This window comes from Myotis lucifugus, unplaced genomic scaffold, assembly GCF_000147115.1.
Source record: "Myotis lucifugus unplaced genomic scaffold, Myoluc2.0 scaffold_173, whole genome shotgun sequence".
Classification (NCBI taxonomy): domain Eukaryota; kingdom Metazoa; phylum Chordata; class Mammalia; order Chiroptera; family Vespertilionidae; genus Myotis; species Myotis lucifugus.
This window is the reverse complement of record NW_005871221.1, coordinates 915,693-936,653: the sequence shown is the minus strand read 5'-3', so window position 1 is coordinate 936,653 and position 20,961 is coordinate 915,693. Positions and strand designations below refer to the sequence as shown.

At 42.9% G+C, this 20,961-nt stretch overlaps 1 protein-coding gene across 22 annotated transcripts in view; it reads left to right on the top strand.

The window, feature by feature from the left end:
• Nucleotides 1-19,136, top strand: part of GAPVD1 (GTPase activating protein and VPS9 domains 1) — a 53,760-nt gene extending 34,624 nt beyond the window's left edge. For 5 of the 22 annotated variants that reach the window (XM_023760077.1, XM_023760079.1, XM_023760074.1 and 2 more), the window contains 14 exons: nt 227-346; nt 1,937-2,014; nt 2,486-2,856; nt 4,539-4,626; nt 5,567-5,647; nt 9,004-9,138; nt 10,603-10,732; nt 12,062-12,171; nt 12,487-12,646; nt 13,515-13,702; nt 14,175-14,388; nt 15,841-15,913; nt 16,745-16,942; nt 18,411-18,551. In XM_023760077.1, the coding sequence (XP_023615845.1) occupies nt 227-346; nt 1,937-2,014; nt 2,486-2,856; nt 4,539-4,626; nt 5,567-5,647; nt 9,004-9,138; nt 10,603-10,732; nt 12,062-12,171; nt 12,487-12,646; nt 13,515-13,702; nt 14,175-14,388; nt 15,841-15,913; nt 16,745-16,942; nt 18,411-18,551 (2,087 nt within the window). Of the gene's footprint in view, nt 1-226; nt 347-1,936; nt 2,015-2,485; nt 2,857-4,538; nt 4,627-5,566; nt 5,648-6,584; nt 6,811-9,003; nt 9,139-10,602; nt 10,733-12,061; nt 12,172-12,486; nt 12,647-13,514; nt 13,812-14,174; nt 14,389-15,840; nt 15,914-16,744; nt 16,943-18,410 lie in introns of those variants that run through there. The other 17 variants (XM_023760075.1, XM_023760073.1, XM_006096246.3 and 14 more) reach the window with 15 other exon arrangements.
• The last annotated feature ends 1,825 nt before the right edge of the window (nt 19,137-20,961 follow it).

Sequence of the window (20,961 nt, the reverse complement as noted above, 5' to 3'; positions counted from 1 at the left end):
TCTATAGCTCTCTCTGTTCTTGGTAGCTCCGTTACTGTGTTTAGATAGCATGTGATAATTCTGGTTATGTTGCACAAGTCCAGGCAAATGTATTTAAGCAATAACTCACATGTATAGAACTAGGGCACAAAAATTTGAGAATATTTACATTTCTCCAAATCTCATATACTTTTTGTGTGGTTATTTTATTCTTCTTGCTGTTTATTTTTTGCTTTCTTTTTTAAAGGCATAAGTGCAACCTCTGAGGATATTCCCAATAAGATTGAAGACCTGAGATCTGAGTGCAGCTCTGACTTTGGGGGTAAAGATTCTGTCACTAGTCCAGACATGGATGAAGTAACTCATGGTAAGAAGGGAAAATGAGATGACTTTTTAAACAGTCACATTCATGGTGAAACTGGCGATCTTACACATTGCTGCTGATGATATCAGTTGTTATAGCACTTTGGGGCATAATTTGGTGATACGTATGTAAGACCTTAAAAGTTCACATACCAGATTTGGTCCACTTTAGGAATCAGTCATAAGGAAATAGTTCCATGTATGGAAAATGTCTTATGCACAGAGATGTTCTTCATAACATTAATATTTGCAAATAATTTAGAAACAACCTAATCATTAAAAATGAGAATGGCTAAATGAATTTTGATATAACCACTTATTAGAATTTATGTAGTTATTTTTTATTTTTATTTTTTAAATATATTTTTATTGATTTCAGAAAGGGAGAGGGGGAGAGAGATATAAAAATCAGTGATGAGAGAGAATCATTGATCGGCTGCCTCCTGCACACCCCACATTGGGGATTGAGCCGGAAACCCAGGCATGTACCCTGACCGGGAATCGAATCATGACCTCCTGGTTTATAGGTCAACGCTCAACCACTGAGCCATCCAGTCAGGCAGTAGTATTCATATTAATATGAGTTATTTTATAAATTGTCATTTGCTGAGAGCAGTATTAGAATTTTAAATTTTCCAGCTTTTTATTTATTCTTCTGTAGGTAGTGTTGCCCCTCTTTTTATAGGCAGAAGCTGAACCTCAGGGAAGTTGTGACATTCTGAAGATTTACATCTGCCTCTGTGATCTTTGCATTAACTATGGGATATAATTTGGCCATCAAAAGTAGCAGGCAGATAGACCACTTAAATGTAATTAAAATCCATATATGTACCAAGAAACCAGAAACACCAATCAGAAAGGATATATGCATCCCTATGTTCATAGCAGCCCAATTTACCATAGCTAAGATTTGGAAACAGCCTACATGCCCATCAGCAGATGAATGGATTAGAAAACTGTGGTACATCTACACGATGGAATACTATGCTGCTGTAAAAAAGAAGGAATTCTTACCATTTGCAACAGCATGGATGGAACTGGAGAGCATTATGCTAAGTGAAATAAGCCAGTCAATGAAAGAAAAATACCACATGATCTCACTCATTTATATGGATAATAAAGACCATTATAAACTGATGAACAAAAATAGATACAGAGGCAGAGCAGCATCGAACAGACTGTCAAACTACAGGGGGAAGGCCGGGGAGGGTGGGGGTGGGGAGTAAGAGATCAACTGAAGGACTTGTATGCATGCATATAAGCATAACTAATGGACACAAGACACTGGGGGGTAGGGGAGGCTGGGGGAAGGTCAAGGGAAAAAATAAAAAAGGAGACATATGTAATACTCTTTGTAATACTTTAAGCAATAAAACAAAATTTAAAAAAAATCCATATATGTAGAAAAACATAAAATGAATTTGGAGTAATCAGAATTTGATCTTTATTAGATTCTTTTTTTTCCCCTTATATGTCACTCAAGCTCTTATTGATGAAAAAAGTTTGAAAAGTGTGGAAACTGTCAGAACCATTTTCACTGTTGAAACTCTCATTGAGTCCTGAGTTCTGACTTGGTCTGTTTTGTCTGTTTTAGGCGCCCACCACCTGACCTCTCCCCCTTCTCAATCAGAGTCTCTGCTCGCCATGTTTGACCCACTGTCTTCACATGAAGGTAAACTAGTCAAGTGAACTATTTAAAAATTGAGATATAGCCGAAACCGGTTTGGCTCAGTGGATAGAGCGTCGGCCTGCGGACTGAAAGGTCCCAGGTTCGATTCCGGTCAAGGGCATGTACCTGGGTTGCGGGCACCTCCCCAGTGGGAGATGTGCAGGAGGCAGCTGATCGATGTTTCTCTCTCATCGATGTTTCTAACTCTCTATCTCTCTCCCTTCCTCTCTGTAAAAAAATCAATAAAATATATTTTAAAAAAAAATTGAGATATAATTGACATATAGTATTATATTCGTTTCAAGGGTACAACATAATGATTCAATATTTGTATATATTGTGAAATGGTCATCAAGTGAGCTTTTTGACTCTTGTCTTATCAAAGTCAGAAGTATGCAACCAAAGCCCATTGTTAATAATGCCTTGGTTAGAGCAGTTGTGTTTCAGGTGCAAACTTTTCCCCCTGTGTTCCAGGGGCTTCTGCTGTGGTGAGGCCAAAAGTGCACTATGCCAGGCCTTCGCATCCACCACCAGACCCTCCGATCCTGGAAGGAGCTGTGGGAGGAAATGAGGCCAGGCTGCCAAACTTTGGTTCCCATGGTTTAACTCCAGCCGAAATGGAGGCATTCAAGCAGCGGCATTCTTACCCTGAGAGATTAGTTCGCAGCAGGAGCTCTGACATAGTATCTTCCGCCCGGAGACCCATGAGTGACCCCAGCTGGAACCGCCGCCCAGGGAATGAAGAGCGAGAGCTCCCTCCAGCCGCAGCCATTGGTGCTACCTCTTTGGTGGCTGCACCTCATTCGTCCTCTTCATCCCCGAGTAAGGACTCCTCAAGAGGAGAGGTATGGGACACAGGTCACGGAGAATTTGCTGGTGTGGTCAGCTTTAATGTCTGTCTGCCTAATTCTCTTAATATCTGAAATTATATACATCTAGGGTTAAGAATGGACAGTAGTCATCATTAAAGATGATTTGTCTAGTATATCCACAACCTAATCCATAGGAAACCTTTAGTACTTTGTTTTTGTAGTGTTGCATTTTTATGATGCTTTTAACTTTTTCCAAATAATTTTATATCAAATTTAATTTAAACCTCCAATCTTCCGAGATGGTTAGCTATTATTTTTTTCAATGAGGTATTATTTTTTATTTTGTTCTTCATCAAATTTTTAATTTACTTACTTATTAATTATACTGATGGTCCCATAGTTTTCTATTTTACTCAATGGGTTTGTTACTGTCATTATTTTTGTCCCCGATTTGTTCAGTGGGAGCCCCTTCAAGCTCTCAGAGGTTCTTTTGATATGCTGCCATCATTCTTTGAGTATTTCTTTCCTTTTGGCACAAAACGTTATCAGCTTATATTGTACTGTGTCTGTCCTAGTCCTGGACTAGCCGTTTCTCCAAGAAACCCTTGTTCCTTTTAGTAGAAAATGGTATTTAAAAACCAAGATCTGGATACTAGGTGTGCTCTTTGCTGTAGGAGTGTTGCTACTCCCAGGACCTCACAGTAGACAAAACCATGGGAGAGAGTGTGTGTGAATATACATGTGCATATACACATTAACATGTGTATCTTTCTCTTTATATGTAGAGAACCATGAACATACACCTATATATTTCATTCTACTCTAAAAACAACAGTTTATTTCATCTTTCTCCCTTCCCATATTTGTAACTCCCTTCTGTGATAGAAACCCGTTTTCATAATTCTTCATGCATATACTTACTTGATCAGTCCTCATGTATGTAATCAATATGCCATCCCCGATGCTAAACCATTCCCCACGGATGCCCTCATCTCTCTCCTTGGGTTCTGACACCCCATCTACAAGGATGCCCTTAGAGAAAATATTTTTAGTTCCAGTTTTGTCAGTGAATAAACAGATATTAAATGACTTGTTTAAGGTACATGATGGGCTACTGATATGTGGTCTTAATGATAACATAACTGATGATCAAAACATGAACTTTGAAGTTGGTCAGAATCTAGGCTTGAGTCCCAGCTGTGCCACACATAGGCTATATCAATTTGGGGAAGATGAGTGATAACCTTTTTTAGCCTCATATTTCTCATCTACAGAAAGGGCTTAATAATAGTACTTATATCCTAAGGCTATTGTGAGGTTTAAATGAGATAACATATATCCTTACACTCAGTGTTTGGCACACAGCACAGACTGGGTTTTATTGTTAATACTACTGCTACCATCTCTACTACCCTCCTAGACTTTATTTGCATTGCACTTACTCTTAAGATTGTCTTAAGTGCCTCCTCTATGCAAGGCTCCATTATGGCTCTCAGTTTACTCACTGATGAGATAGTGCCTACCCTCAAGCAGATCCTTGTCTGGCTTAAAAGATACACTTCCATGTTCCCGAAGCTTCCTCTACAGCAATAAGAACAGTTTTTCTTTTAAGACAAACCTGAGGGGTATTTGTATTTTACAGACTAACTGAAATCCTTTTCATAGTAATTTGCCTGCTGCCCAACTCCAAATAAAGCATCAAACTTTTCCTACAGACTGAAGAACGCAAAGATAGCGATGATGAGAAATCAGACAGGAACAGACCTTGGTGGAGAAAACGTTTTGTTTCTGCCATGCCTAAAGGTAATTTTACAACATATTAGAATGCCATATTAGCAACCAGAAGCAAAGCCCTGAAATCTCTTTCCGAGCCCGCATCTCAGCTCCTCTCTCCCTGAGGTTTGCTGGGCTTGTTTCCAGCTGTTTTTGCGCAGGTGGATGCTAAGGCAGAGTTTTAGCTTATTCTTTGCAGGAAGTGGTAGTGGTTTCATAAATGGAAGTCATGCAAGCGGTGGTTTAAATATCATGTACCCTGATGTTAGACACGTAGGACTTTTGACATATGTATTGCCAGTAATTATTGCAGGAAAAAAGGGATGTTCTCAGTAATTAAACTGAAAATTTGAAATTCATCCTTTATATTCCTGGAATAAACTTAAGTTTTTAATGTTTATGTGCTTTGAGATTGTTTATACCCTGAATATTAGTGAGTGTTTATTTTGGAAGGCAGTTGTATAAAATTGTTCGCTTCTTTTGTGAATAGCCTGGCATCATACTAGTAGACATTGAGATTTGAGTTTGCAAAAGCATCTCTTCCTGAAAGGAGAGATCATCCAGGATTGCAGTTAGGGACTTCTTCCGATCTCAGCCCTGGGGCGCTCAGGAGCCGAGGGGCCGCCTTCACGCCGTACTCCAGCCACTTGAGGACGAGGAGAGCATGCCTCAGAGTTTTGAATGTGTTGTTTCTGAGCGGAGGTTAAGAGGCAGTGGTTTTGATTTAGTCCCAATAGATTCCCGTTAAATCATTCTTCCTGTGGCCAACGACTCTGAACGCATCTTTAAGAATCTTCAATGCTATTTTAAGAACGATTATCAATTGACACTTGGGGTTTCTTAGCTTTTAAACTTTTCACCTTCCTTTCACTTAGAAATGTTGGCACACCAGTTAACTCCAGAATGACTGCTGTCTGCCGAGTAGTGCAGTATGTTGTATGTCACACTACTGACTTTATTTAATTTCCAGCTCCCATACCATTTAGAAAGAAAGAAAAACAAGAAAAAGACAAAGATGAGCTGGGGCCTGACAGATTCTCAACACTCACAGGTTTGTAGACCCATGGACTTCCTGGCTCCTTCATTCCCAGAGCACATATTTCATAACACTTTTTCTTGGGTGCCATAAGCGTTGCCTTTTTAGAAGAGTGTGTCTGTGTGTGTACAGTGGGGAGTATGTTCTTCATAGCTCTGTGGTTTCCAGTTGGCGGCCACAGTGAATCCGTGTGCTCTTCCTGTAGACCGCCACCACCATCATCATCCTCATTATCATAACTTCCATTTATGGTGAGGCCCCTGGTCCTGGGCCTCTACACACCCCACAATCTGACATCTGAGTGGGATGATGCCACGCAGTGCCTTTTAGGAAAGTGGTGATGGTTTTAGCTCGGTGCATGCCATCTCTTCGGATCATTGATTGAATAATTTTCGCTAACGTTGATCATGGAACTCTAAATTTATTTTTGTCTGTAGCTCTTGATTATTCAGGATCATAGTGAAATTCTGTTTTACCTAATCATTTCCTTTTTTCATGATAAGGTGTTTGTTCAAAGAATAAAATAAATTTATAAACTTTACCGATTTTTACAGCTTGAATCAGTTTACCATTGCTCTCTAACCCAAGGGAAATACAACTAGGGGTTGGGTTCTTACCTTATTCAGCATTTGTATTTTTGCAGCTTGCTGTTGGCACATTATGATTGTGCACCCTGAAAGGAAAGATTGTGAAAAGTAGTGTTAAGGACTCAGCCTTGAATTTGATAGCTGTGAACTGTTTCCAATGACTATAAATTAACTACAGGGAAATTCATTTCTCACCTCGTTTTTTCTTATCTTGATTTGAAATTACATTCTAAGTTAAAATGAAGAGCTTTATTTAAAAATGGGATAGGTTTCAAAGAACATCCTCCTCAGAGCTGCTCAGCATAGTACAGGTAGACTCTCATTGTAATGCATGGCATTCTGATGTCTACCTCTGTTAAATTTAGATGTAGCTCCTTGGCCTAGCACACGTCCCTGCTTTGATGCATGACTTTCCTGGATAAAGGGTTTTGAACAGCAGGCGCTGTGCTTCCAGGCCACCGTCCCTGCCGAGAGCAGCCAAGCCCCTCTTGTTCAGTCAGCCAATACCGTTGAACATCTGACTCATGCCAGACACTGTGCTAAGTGGTGTGGGGAGTAAGTCATTTCACACCGGACCCCTGTTCTTCAGGAGCCTACAGTCTGACTGAGACACGTTGGAAAAGCTGCTTTCTGGCAAGATATTTGTTTTTCTTTACCATTTTCCTAGTGTTAGGACACTACCAATGTTTGCAGAGTAGGATCTCTTCATGAAATCTCATGTTTTTACAATGTTGAATTGATAATTTTGGAGAAGTTATAAATTGTTTTTTACTTGACTTTGGGCAATATAGTATTTTTCTTGGTTCTTAAACTGGAAGCTAGGTAGAGTACAGTAATTTTTTTAAGTAAAGTATTTCATTTGCTTTGTGTTCAATTCAAGCCATTTAACTTCTCTACTGGTGCAAAAACTTCTACCCAATCCTAACTAATGACCCATTGAAAATTATTATTAAATCCATTTTAAAATGCTATGAAAGGAAATTTCTTAACAGTCTGCTCATAATACCACCATCCTAACTATTCTTGTTTTTTTTCCATGTTCTCTCCCAATCTTTTTGTGTTTGTACATGGCTTTTCATGATTTAATCAGATTATGTATGTAACTGTATTCTTTTAACACATGTTATTTCATAAGCCCTCTCCCAGTTTCTACTAAACTGATTGTTTTTAGTAGTTTTTATTGACTCTAAGATAATCTATCATCTGATTTTACTGCAGTGTGAACATTCTCTTGCTTTTGGATATTTAAATTGTACCCGACTTTTACTATGAAAATACTGCTCACAGCTTCATATATGTAGCATTTTTTGTTTGTTTTCATTATTTTCTTAGGATAAAAATTTTAAGAATGGCATTATAGAAATAAAGTCAATAGGCAACATTATGGCTTCACTATAGTTAGCCAAATTCTGTTGTCCCTTTTTCAAAAGAGTCTCAACAGCACTGAAAACCAATAGCAAAAAGTACTCCCCCTCCACAAAATGATTTTGTAACGATAAAGATTTTTCAGTTTACATTTTGAAGATCAGATTATGACCCTGATCTGGCATCCAAATGTCATTATAGCAGAAAGATTACATTACTTTGGAAATCCTTTACAGTTTATTACAATTTTACGGAGACAGAAATACAAAATATTTTCTATGGAAAAAAAAAAGAAGAGCCTATGAGCATAAGTACTTAACCTCTCTATACCTCGATTTCCTCTTCTATAAAACGGGGTGATAGTAGTACCTCCCTATGGGGTTATTGTGATGATTGATTGAGATTGCTCATATAAGGTGCTTAGCACAGTGCCTGGCATGTGGTCAGTGCTCAATAAATGGTAGCTGCTGTTAACACACACACATAGAAATTCTAGTGATTTTTATGTGATTTTAGACTTTTTTAAAAATGGGATTCTACCAGAATGTGGACATTTATGGTAGCCACCTGGTTGGCCTAGATCTATCGCAGGAGTTTACATTTCACTCTGGAACTTTCTGTGTCCCATAGATCTGTAGCAGTTCTTTGATCACTGTTAATTACGTTGACTACAGGAAAACATTGCGATGTGCTGATTTTGCCGACAGGATGGCAGTCCTGTCAGTAAACAGTGCTGTGCTGTGATTGTGATCAGCTTTTTCTCTGTGCACCCAGGTACAATTCCAGCACTCCCCAGCAATGTCTAGGTTCTCTGGGAGTGCCTCTGACTCCATTGCATGCACAAAAGTGCTCTGTTCCGGCAGCTGCACTGTCATGGTGAGATCCAGTGAGATAGCATATGAAAATCTGAAGTTTTCAAATCTGGTGTAGAGAGAGAAATCCAGGAAGACTGGAGGAAGGCAACTTTTATTATTATTTAAAAGGCTTTAATTCTCAGTTTGAATACTTCTTTTTTGTTCCTTCAGCATGGAGATGTCTGAGTAAATGAAGTCTGCATATAAAATTGCATTGTGGGAAGTTCTGTTAGCATGAGTTGCTAATACCAGTGGTTTGAGTGTAAGCACTTTAGAAACCCATCATCCATTCAGTCCGCACTGAACTTTTTGACACTGTCATGTGGAATTCTGGCGATGATGAGAAAGTGGATCTAATTCTCCCAAATCCGTGCTTTGGCAAGGCTCTCAGACCCAGAAATGGGAGGAGTAGGCAGTTGCATGGTGCCTCTTAACACTGAGATATGTGCTCTTTTTAAGTCTTACCTCCTAATCGGCCTTTGGGATTATGCTCCTGGTGTCGTACTAACATCAGAGTTGGTACAAACCGAAGGGAGCTAATTCTCTCACTCTCCTTTCCCTGCAGATGATCCCAGCCCTAGACTCAGTGCACAAGCTCAGGCCGCTGAGGACATTCTGGACAAATACAGGAACGCCATTAAGCGAACCAGCCCCAGTGAAGGAGCAATGGCCAACTATGACAATGCAGGTGATAACCGTGGTAAAGATTTGAATAGTAACCTTCGTATCACAGTGATAAAGATGATCTGAATTAATAGTGCTACTTTTGAATAGCTGTCTGAAAAATATGATGTAATTCTCAAAATAAATGGAGAGGAAACAGAAGTATATAAAGCATAACTTCTACACAGCATGTGTTTATGCTTGTATGCGCACTGGAAGAAGAGACACTAAGGGGGACTGGGAGAGGTGAACTTAGCCCAGCTTTTATTTTGAAAAGCCTTAAAATAACAGAAAAGTTTTTCCTAAAGCATTTGAAATTATTTTCTAAGAATAAAGATATTTTTCCTATACAAGCACAGTATCTTTATTATACTAAGGAACTTTTTATTCCTTTGATTTTATAAGTGTATATCTTATCTAAATTGATCTGTTAAAAACAATTGTGGTTCCACCACAGATCTCTCCTGGCTGCATTTGTGAGTTTACCCCCAACTCATTCCTGGGCAGCGGGAGAAGCCTTGGGGAGCCATGGCTGGCCAAGGGGTTTGCAGCTGTCTTCTATGGGAGGATTCCATGCCCATAAAATGAGGGGTTATGTAAAACGATTTTTGAGACCCCTTTTAGTTCTGTGGTACAGTGATTCCGATTATAGAGTAGTAATATTTTTTAAAAATATGTTTTTATTTATTTTTTTGAGAGAGAGGAAAGGAGAGGGAAAGAGAGAAACATAGATATGAGAGAGAAATATCATTTGGTTACCTCCTGCACACACCCCTACCAGGGAACTGATCGAACCCAAAACCAGGGCATATGTCCTGACCAGGAATCAAACCGGCAACCTTTTGGTGCATAGTATGACACTCAACCAACTGAGCCATACCAGCCAAGGCCAGATGATGATGATGATGATTACTAGAGTGGGGTCCCTTGGCCTGGCCTGCGGGATCGGGCCGAAATTGGCTCTCCGACATCCCCCAAGGGGTCCCGGATTGCGAGAGGATGCAGGCCAGGCCGAGGGACCCCACGGGTGCACAATCAGGGCCAAGGAGGGACGTGGGAGGTTGGCCAGTTGGAGAGGGACCGCAGGAGAGCTCCAGGGTGTGTCCGGCCCGTATTGCTCAATCCCGGTCAGCCAGACCCCAGCAGCAAGCTAACCTACCTGTCGGAGCATCTGCCCACTGGTGGTCAGTGCACATCATAGCGAGCAGTTGAGCGGTCAGCATATCATTAGCATATTACGCTTTGATTGGTTGAACAGACAACTGGACACTTAGCATATTAGGCTTTTATTATATAGGATTATTATTATTAAATACTTTCATTGTTTTCAATTAGGATTGGTATAAGAAGTAGAATCATTCTCTTCTCAAAAAGTGGTCTCTTGATATATTATCATTGCTATAAATATCGTGTTGTAAAGCACAATGCTAATTTATCACTAAGTTGCCAGAACATTTCAGATTAAGCTGCTTATTATCCTTTTGGGGTGGGCTTTGTTTAGAGGCTATGGGTGACGGGGAAAGTGCACACGATTCTCCTCGAGATGAAGCACTGCAAAACATCTCAGCCGATGACCTCCCGGACTCCGCGAGCCAAGTGGCCCACCCTCAGGACTCAGCCTACTCTTACAGGTATTCCTCCTACAGGATTTAGGACTTCGGGGTTGGACTTTTCATCACCACTGCAGTCACCTCAGTCATGTGATTCATTGTGTCACTTAATAAAGGTATAAAGCAGAGAGATAAGAATGAAATGGCTATTTCCTGAGAAGACTTGGCTTCCTGAGTGGATGTCATATATCAGAGGCTTGAGTTCAGGGATAAAGGAAAACCTTGTGTGCTCACAGGCACCACATAAGCCATTACAGTGAAACAGGTGGCCGAGCCTCTGCCCATGTAAAGCTCCCAGCCCCGGTGAGAAATGCTGGGGAGGGTGAGGGCGGGGTGGGAGCTGGGTCAGCTGTCCCATAGGCCTGAGGAGCCCTCAGTTTGTCCTCCTCCTCACCCAGATTCCACAGTCACTGATACACGGCCAGTGTTGTTTCACATTTATTCCCCCCAATTAGTTTAAAGAAGACCCTAATACATCATTTTATTTATAAACATTATGAAGCTTTGTAATTTTTTCCCTACAGTAAAATTGGAGGGAGTGGCAGACCATTTTTATTTTTCAGCCATGACTTTACCATTATATATTTTATGAGACTGCAGAGTGGGTGAATGTTACAGATGATAGGCTTAGTCTGTAAGTTACTCATTTTATAGGAAGCAAGCCAATAGGGAAAGACTCAGAGCTGCCAGGTGAGTGGACAGTGGGGATCCTGCAGGAGGAGCAGATGTGGCCTGTTCGCTGAGGGGTTTCAGCTCCTTCCTTTGGATGGCAGCTTTGGACATTCTGAGGAAGCTCTGGTCGATGCCCTGTGAGACCAGAAAGGGCCACAGCCACCAGCAGATGAGAGCATGCTGGTGGCATCTCTCAGTGTGAACAGAGCTGCACTGCTGTGGAGGGCGACACCTTACTGCAGGGCGCTCTGCCCTTGGTGGTGGTCGGCGCCTCAGTAGTTGGAAGTTGAAAGGAGCAGCTTTTGGCTCCAGCAACAGAACAGTAAGAAAGGGCTTCCTGCCAGCTTATGAGCTGTCTAGTGGCCGGTCACCATTTGTCGAGAGCTGTAGTAGACAGCATGCTGAGTGTGAGGGGTGTCTCCCAGGTACGCCTTTCTGACTCTCCTAGTGCCTCCTCTCATAGCACATCTTGCCCACAACACTTACGTCCTTGCTCCTCGGGTCACTAGAAAGCCTGTTCCTTTAAGTGAGATGTCAGTAAGTTTAAAATCTTCTTTGATTATGACCACTTACAACATTTGATTCCTGAGATAGCATATTAACTTACATAGCAAATGTTCATAAAATGTGATCCTATCTGGATATAGAAATTAATGAATTTTCAACTCATTTTTTCAGAGATGCAAAAAAGAAACTGAGGCTTGCTCTTTGCTCTGCGGATTCAGTTGCTTTCCCAGTGCTAAGCCATTCAACAAGGAATGGCTTACCAGACCACACAGACCCAGAAGGTAAGTTTGCTATATGACCATTTATTTTTTCCTGTATTTGAAGGTTGAACCATATAAAATTGCCAGTATTCAACTGTATTTAAGCTTTATAGCAATTCCATATGGTTTAACTTAATAGATTTATGTTAGGATCAGTAAGGGCACTCGATTACTGCTGGTTCATTAAATGTTCAATGATTGAGCATGGCAGTTCAACTTAGTTCTACTGACACGTGCTAAAGCAGAATCGACATCCCAAAGGCTGAGGGATGACAGCCCCTTAGGTGAGCACGAGGATTTTCTCAGCAGTAACAGAATTCTTGTTTTTTTGTTCAGAGAATGAAATTGTATGCTTCTTAAAAGTTCAAATAGCCGAAGCAATTAATTTACAAGATAAGAACTTAATGGCTCAGCTGCAGGAAACAATGCGTTGTGTGTGCCGCTTTGATAACAGGACTTGCAGGAAGCTGCTGGCCTCTATCGCCGAGGACTACAGGTAACATGCAGCTTCACTTCAGACCTTGTTTCAGCAGCAAGTAGTATCTTCTCGCCCTTATCTTGGGGACGAATCTAGGCTTACGTGAAAGTGCTTGGCTCTGCTCACTGGACATAGATTCCTGAGGAACACATTTGGCTGTTAGTCTGAAATGTGGTGATGAATGAGCAGCTCTTCCACACAGAGAAGTGCCATCTGCTTCAGCATTGCACCAAGGAGCTTTAGCAGAGGTGGGGCCGGTGTAATGAGGGTATCACTTCCCCTTTGTAGGGTGAGAGGGAAGACTGCTTCCCTGGACCAGGGAGGCAGGAGCAGGCCCAGGAATTGCTCCCTTTGTCCCTGGGCAGCCCCTTGCTAACAGTTGAGGAGAAACACATAATTTAGACGCTTAGGAAGTGAAGTGGCTTTGAGGCTGAGGGCACAGGTGCTCTAAGATGGTCACATATAAACTGTATGTCAATAATTGGTGGCATGTTTAATGACCTAGTGGTATAGACCTGTATTTTGTTCTTATTTCAGTTTTCTCTAGCAATCAATTTCTTGTTAGGAGCGAGGCCCTACCAGTGTGGAGACTGTGCTCCGATATAAAATAGGCCAGCAGTGCGAGGGACTCAGCCGTGTTCAGTAGTTAGGTAGCTAAGTGCTCAGCCCAGGAGATGCTGTTCTTCACAGACATGCAGCTCTGTTCTCGAGCTGGAGGCATAATTCGTCTTCCAGACTGTTGTCTGCAGCCTGACATGCTAACGTGGAAAACCAAAACCTATGAAGTAATCTCTTTATTTTTTTAAAGAAGAATTAGGACTCTTAGTTTCCAAAGAGAGCGTGCACTGTATGTATCTAGCGTCCTACAAAGCCTGTTTCCTTTCAGGAAAAGGGCCCCCTACATTGCTTACCTCACCCGCTGTCGGCAAGGACTGCAGACCACGCAGGCTCACCTGGAAAGGCTGCTGCAGAGGGTGCTGCGGGACAAGGAGGTGGCCAACCGATACTTCACCACCGTCTGTGTGAGGTTGCTGCTTGAGAGCAAAGAAAAGAAGATCAGGGAGTTCATTCAAGGTAACTGGAGACGTTCAATTGAGCATCTCTTCGGCCACAGCATTGGGAAGATTTGGACATTTTTGTTTTGCTAGTTTGTTTGAATACCTACATGTCTAAGAGCATTTCCGTAAGTTCCCAGTCATTTTATGGGTTCTCAATAAGTAAAGTTTATTTTTATTGGTTTGAATATCTGTAGTTTATTTAAAAATGGATAAAATTGGTAAAGTTTTGGATCCACACAATTTTTCTCATTTTTTAAACCAAAGCATATAATTTTTATAACACACTCCTTATTCTTAAACTTTTATATCTTACCTTTCTCCCGACTTTAATGATTTGGCCACATATTCTCCTAAAATAAATCATGCCCAGACACTTTTGGCTTTAAGAGCATAGTATCTGCATAGCTGGTGATTAAAATTATTTCTACAATTTCCTTTTTAAAATTATTCAGATAGTGTATTTTTAAAATTATTATTTTGCATTGGAGACTTTCAGAAACTCACAGCAGCTGATGATAAAACTGCTCAGGTAGAAGACTTCCTGCAGTTCCTCTACGGTGCAATGGCCCAGGACGTCATCTGGCAAAATGCGAGCGAGGAGCAGCTTCAGGACGCGCAGCTGGCCATCGAGCGAAGCGTGATGAATCGCATTTTCAAGCTTGCTTTCTACCCCAATCAGGATGGGGACATACTCCGTGACCAGTGAGTGCTCTCTGTGTAGGGCCTGTGTTGGACCACGTGGGGAGACGTCAGCTAGCCCATACTTTAGCGGAGCTATACATAAGACCGGTATCTAATAGAGAAATGCATGTTGTTACCATTTCCCACCCGTCAGAATTACAGTTTTCAGGGATGTGGAGACTCGGGCTGAAGGGTGTACACATTGGTCTGGCCTTTCTGGAAGGCACTGCTGTTTGCCTGGATTTAGCATTTTTGTTTTTCCTCTTCTGCATTTTCTTTTTCTTTTTTTTTAGAATGGATCTCTTATCCATTTAAAAACATTTTTTTAATTGATTTCAGAGAGGAAAAGAGAGGAAGAGGTAGAAACATCAAAGATGAGAAAGAATCATTGATCAGAGCTGCCTCCTGCACATCCCCTACTGGGGATCAAGCCTGCAACCTGGGCATGTGCCCTGACCAGGAATGGAAGCGGGTCTCTTGGTTCATGGGCCTGTGCTAAAGCACCGAGCCTCCCCGCGGACCTCTCCTGCAGTCTCTTGAGCATTGCTTTACAACCCGTTTCTCCCTCAAGCGCGTTGAGGTGCCCACTGTGCTCCCTAGCTGTAGCAGTGACTTAATGCGCCAGGGACTCTCGAGGGTCCCTGTAATAGCATCTCAGGGTGGTCATAGGTGGTTTTTGTAAGTTTTTTTTTTCATGGACATTTTAAGATATTGCGTGTATATTTGGGAGCGTTCACTGTCCTCTGAATGGTTGGGATCGTCCCAGCCTGCCTCACTCGTTCATAGTCTCAGAGCTGTTAGCCCACCCGAGCCCCTGTCCTTAACACACCAGGTGGGACCTGTTTTCTCTCCAGAGCACCAGCCTTTGGCTTCCAGCGTGGGGTAAGGAGTAGGGACATTCAAACTGTGTTGGCTGCAGAGAGCACTTTGAAGCAGGGGGTGCCTGCCTTCTCCTCCCCGGCACCTCTGCAGGTGTTACAGAGGGAGCGCGCATGCCCTCTGGAAAGAACACTGGCAGCGGGGAAGCTGGTTTAATCAAAGCTTCGCCTGTTGAAGCTGAATTATTTTCCCTGTGAAATGAGAGCTTGTGTGTTGAGTCCCTTCCCCGTCTAAGCATCTTTGGCTTCTGGCTTTTGATCCTCTACCTCGTGACAGCCTGGTTGCTGATTAGTGTGTCAGACAGTCTGTGGGCTGAGCGCTCCTCTCCTCTCTTCCTTGAATGCTGTCTGGTCTGGGCAAGAAGGACTTCTGACTGCATCCCCTCGCTCACTCAGCATTTCCGAGCAGATCCTGTTCAAAATGTAACTTTTTAACAAGACAGAATACCTACAGCTAAGAGAGAGTCTCAACTGTAATTGTAATCTGTATCTAGAAATAAGTCTAAAACAGTTTAAATGTCTTAAAGAATCAGTTATGACTCAGTGTGCCTTATTTTCTGACATGTATTTACATATTTGTTTTGGGGGTTTCCAGGGTTCTTCATGAACATATCCAGAGATTGTCGAAAGTGGTGACTGCCAACCACAGAGCGCTTCAGATCCCGGAGGTAACGCAGGTTCATAGCACGGGAGGCGTTGGGAATTAGAGCTGCACTTTATACTGTGTGCATGTTGCCAGTGTTTCAAGGAAACAGAATGTAATAAAATATGTCACACCGTTTGCGTTAGAGGAACTTCATTCTAACTGAAGTTCTCAAAGATCCTCTGGGGATTAAAATTCCTGGTGAGGAAGGGACCTCGGTGGAGGAGAGGGCGAGCCAGGGCCCCCGGGCCGCAGAAACCGCTGCTCCGGGAGATTAGTTGTACCTGAATATGACGCCAACTTACCTTTTAGTTATTGATGATGGAGTTTTTACCTGCCATACAGCTCTTACAAAACAGGAATTTCAGGTATGCGAGCTTCCTGGTTGTTTCATTAAAATCTCCACTAATGGAGCATTGATTAGCATATAATTTTTAATTGTCTTTGATTTCTTGGAATCCTTTATTTCTAAAACTACTGCAGCAAAGACACGTTAATAAATTGCTTTCTTTTAAAGGTAGCTTGTTTGTGCTTTTAGAATCGGCTGCTCCAGTAGAGAAGCTCCAGCCTAGCTATTTAAGAAAGATGGGAATTTTATGAATTCTAGGTTCTGTGTTACTGTATGCCATTTCCTCCATTAGAGGATATCTAAGTTTTTTTACTTTAAAATGCAAAGCAAATTATTTAAAAATTAAGCTTAAATCTTCAGTGGACGGCGAAGGAACCGAGATCTTGTTTTACTGAAGAGGGGGAGAGGCAACACGTGCCCCCTGCCTCCGGACCGGCGGGTGCTGTGGTCGCTGTCTGTGCTCCCGGCAGATTAAAGCCCTGCCTGCCTGTCTGTGGTCTCGCTTAGGTTTATCTTCGGGAGGCGCCGTGGCCATCTGCGCAGTCGGAGATCAGAACCATCAGCGCTTACAAGACCCCGCGGGACAAGGTGCAGTGCATCCTGAGGATGTGCTCCACCATCATGAACCTGCTGAGCCTGGCCAACGAGGACTCTGTCCCCGGGGCGGACGACTTCGTCCCGGTGCTGGTGTTTGTGCTGATAAAGGTGGGCCCTCCCCGCTGGTCGTGAGAAGAGTTCATCTGGCATCGAGCAGGGTGGGCACACGTGTCCCAGGGTGTTAGACACATGGCTCTTCCCAGGCCTCGAGCTCTGTGTGTCCAGAAAGAAAATGTCTAAGGCCAGGTTTGTTCTGTCCAGAAGGCAGGGTTTTCAGGAGAAAGGGCGGCGGGGTCAGATTCCTAGAAGAGCGTTTTGAAGCAGGGCCCAAAGTCCTTGGTTGGGGCTCAGTGTATAACTTCGAGTGAAAGAAAAATTGTGCTTTTGCATCTTCTTTCACCCTGGTTCTTTGTAGTACTTGTCACATAAACTACTAAATTTGCCAATCAGATCTCTCTTCCTTTGGCCTCTTATTTTGTAATTGTACCGTATTATTTCAAAAAGCCCGACAGCCCCAGCTAGTTTGGCTCAGTGGATAGAGCATCAGCCTGTGGACTGAAGGGTCCCGGCTTTGATTCCAGTCAAGGACACATGCCTCAGTTGCAAGCTTGATCCCTGGCCGTGGTCAGGGTGTGTGTGGGAGGCAACCAATCGATGTGTCTCTCTCACATTGATGTTTCTGTCTCTCTCCCACTCTCTCTAAAAATCAATGGGAAAATATCCTCAAATGAGGATTAACAACAAAAAAACAACAAAAAACCCTGACATATTTTGTCCATTTTTGTCTTTAAAATAAAATTTCATCATCTAAACAATAACATTGAAAAGTTATTCTGAACATTTTGGGGGAACCATGCAGTTTGGGTGCATCACTTGTGTTTCCAGTCAGCTTAGCCCATCTGTTGATGTCTAAAGTATCGTTGACTCATATCTCATTAATTCTTAATGTTTGCAGTATTTCTGCAACCTCAACTCTGAGTCAGAACCCCAGGATCAGCGTGTGTAGCCTTCATAACTCCTCCCGTGGGCCGCTGCTCTTCTCTCTCCCACTGACATAAGCTTGCTTTAGGAACAGGCTGAGGCTTGTTTCCTAACCACTTACCACACCTGGGTCCTTTCTCGCCATGTGAAGGTGGAAAGCAGGTGTCCTGTGTCACCTCCTGCAGCACAGGGCGTGTTATCTTGTCGTGTTTTCTTTCTCAGCTGCTTCTACCTGCACTTACCACCCAGTTTGCCTCTAGCATTTACTTCCCACCAAACACGCTGGAAGCCTGGGATATTGAGTAGGTCCCCTGGGGTGGTTCAACCTCCTTAGGGACCAGTGGGGTTCAGTGACCTGCAAGCATAGAAAGCTCTAGACAGTTCAGCTTGGAATAGAACCCACTCGCCTCGGCAGTGGACTGTTGCTGCTCACAGTGGCTAGGCTTTACAAAATAGTTCCAAAAAGGGAATTCGGGGATTGTTTTCAGAAGGACTGGTGTCTCTTTCAGAGACAAACATTTGAGAATAGTAACTGAAAGATTCTTGCAGAGCTGTACATCTGACCAGTTGACTCTATTATTTCTCATTTCTCTAGGCAAACCCACCCTGTTTGCTGTCCACGGTCCAGTATATCAGTAGCTTCTATGCCAGCTGTCTGTCCGGAGAGGAGTCCTACTGGTGGATGCAGTTCACAGCAGCGGTGGAATTCATTAAAACTATCGATGACCGAAAGTGACCAGGACCCAGGCCACCCAGGCAGCAGACTGTTCGGCCGGCGAACCGGCCTCTAGGAAAATGTGCCAGCTGCTCTGCAGGCGGGAGCTTGTTTTGTATCATATTGTACAGCATTCAGACATTTTAAAACAGATCTTTACTAAACAGATTAATGCACTAACTAGCAGGTTCTCTTTCCTTTGGGCTCTTCCTTTCTGAACTGCATATTATCCTTTCTTGTCCCCAGGTAGAGAATAGTGCTGTAAAAAGGGACCACATTTTTCAGGTATTTGAAATACTAAACCTCCTAGAAACAAAGCAGAACCTCCTACAACGTTTTTAGATCTCCGTTCCTGGATACCCATTCTTTCCTTTTACTGAACAAAAAAGAGCAGTGCACCCCTTTCAGGATGCTGTGCGCCCCTGTAGGGGTCCATGGAGGGAATGGGCGCTGCCCTGAGGATTAAAGGTGACATCGTGGCATTATCTATAAATACACTCACCTAAATTGAAAGCTAAGAAGGAAATGTAAATATAATATATATTTATATTTGATGTAATATGGACATCTTCAGATTCTAATAAACAAGGAATATTGCTGATAGTAGATTGTGATGTACCCTCTTGTGAAATGGTTTCCTTGACAAAATTTAAGCTGAGCTTAAAATCAGAAAACAAAAAAGTATGCAGAAATATTTATTAAAGTGTAATACAGGTTATTGAACTTCCTAGGTGTGGGGCTTGATGCCAGGGCTGCCTTTGGTGAGAGGTATCCGTCATGAGTAAGTCGCCCAGACATTTCTCACTGCACATCTCTGAGCTCAGGAGGAGAGAGATCTCTAACCGCCATACACTCATCCCAAGGAGCCGCCGTATCTAACCCTTCATGTGGTACTTCTCCTCTGAAATACGGACCATACAGAACCCCCAGTGGAACTCCTCACCACCCGCTCGTCATATTTTTGATGATGATTCACATTGAATGCACAGACCAGGAATTCAGTGAATGTCATTTTTTAAAACAACTAATTTGTATTGTCTGCTCTAGTGATCCAAGTTTTATTAGTGATGAGCTATTTTAATCAACCATACAATTCTTACAGAAAAAATCTATTTTGGCTGGTTTCTGTGCCTTTATTCCCTCTTCTGAAGAAAAGTATGTGTTTCAAGATTTTGTTTTGATTGTATAATGATAATTAGTCAGGAGTTGGTTTTGGTGTCTGAGAAATTGGCCAAGGAGGCAACCAAAGCTTTAAGCACAAGCCTTGTACCCGGCCCCCACCGACTGGTTTCACTTCGTGTTTCTAATCACGTTTAGCTTCTGGTATAACAAACTCGGTCCTGTACCTTGAGCTCCTCGTCACTGACAGCGCTTCCAGGCGTTTTTAAGGGAACAGTGATGGACACCTGGAGCTGGTGAACACAGCTCGTCTTCTCCCTCCCTCCCTCCCTCCCAGATCTCCACGTCTCGTTGTGCCGAAGGAAGCTGGGTTTTCTTTATGCCTCCACCACTTCTCATTCATTTATTTTAAAACACCCAAGTAACAAGTTGCATAGGCATGTGGGAGGCGGTGTCTGCCTTTTGGGGAGCGGTCAGACTTAAACTAGTACTACAGTCCTTTGGAGTGTTCGGTCGTGTGCTTCCTGGGCTGTAAGGCTCAAACGTGCCCAGGAACGAGAAGTCAAATCCCGTCATAAATTCTTTACAAGACAGACTGTCAAACACGGTTTCTGAGACCTAGAGGGAGTCCGTTTTCTTCAGCATTTGATTCAATAAATGTTAAGTCAACAGAAAACTCGCAATAGTTGAACATCATTGTTACGGGATTTAACTCGGAAGTCAATGAGAGATTTTTTTCCCTCCGTGGCTGCTAGATCTGGTCCATGTTATCACCATGGAAATAAATACGAAGATGTGGACACTGTGCAGGGCTCTTTTCTGTGGAACAGAAGGTGTTGAGTTTGGGGTGCAGGGCTACCCTGAGGCAGGAGAGGGGGCTCTAAGGGCTTGCGCCAGGGGTGAGAGTAGAGCCCCAGAGATTGGCATCAGAGTTGCACCTCTGAGATGCAGGTGGGGACTGGCAGAGACACGCGGCCCAGCTGGTGAAGGGGCAGGAGAGTGCCTGCGGGCACCTTCCGGAGCAGGGACCCCTCCCCATCCCCGTCACTGGCTTGATTCACGACCAGGTTTCTCAGGGCTGACGTCTGAACTGGGGTTGGCAGCTACCTGCCTGGCGGGTGGGCGGGTGTGAGGCAGGGAATCACTTTGCTCTTTCAGGAAAGGGGCAGTTCTGTTCTTTGGATGTTTCTTACCACGCTGACCCCAGAGCTGCTTTTACACGAGGGTTAGTGCGAAAGTGCCAAGTCACCCCTCGAAACACTCAGTAGCCACACTATCCCCTGAATTTACAGAATACTGAATGTCAACCGAG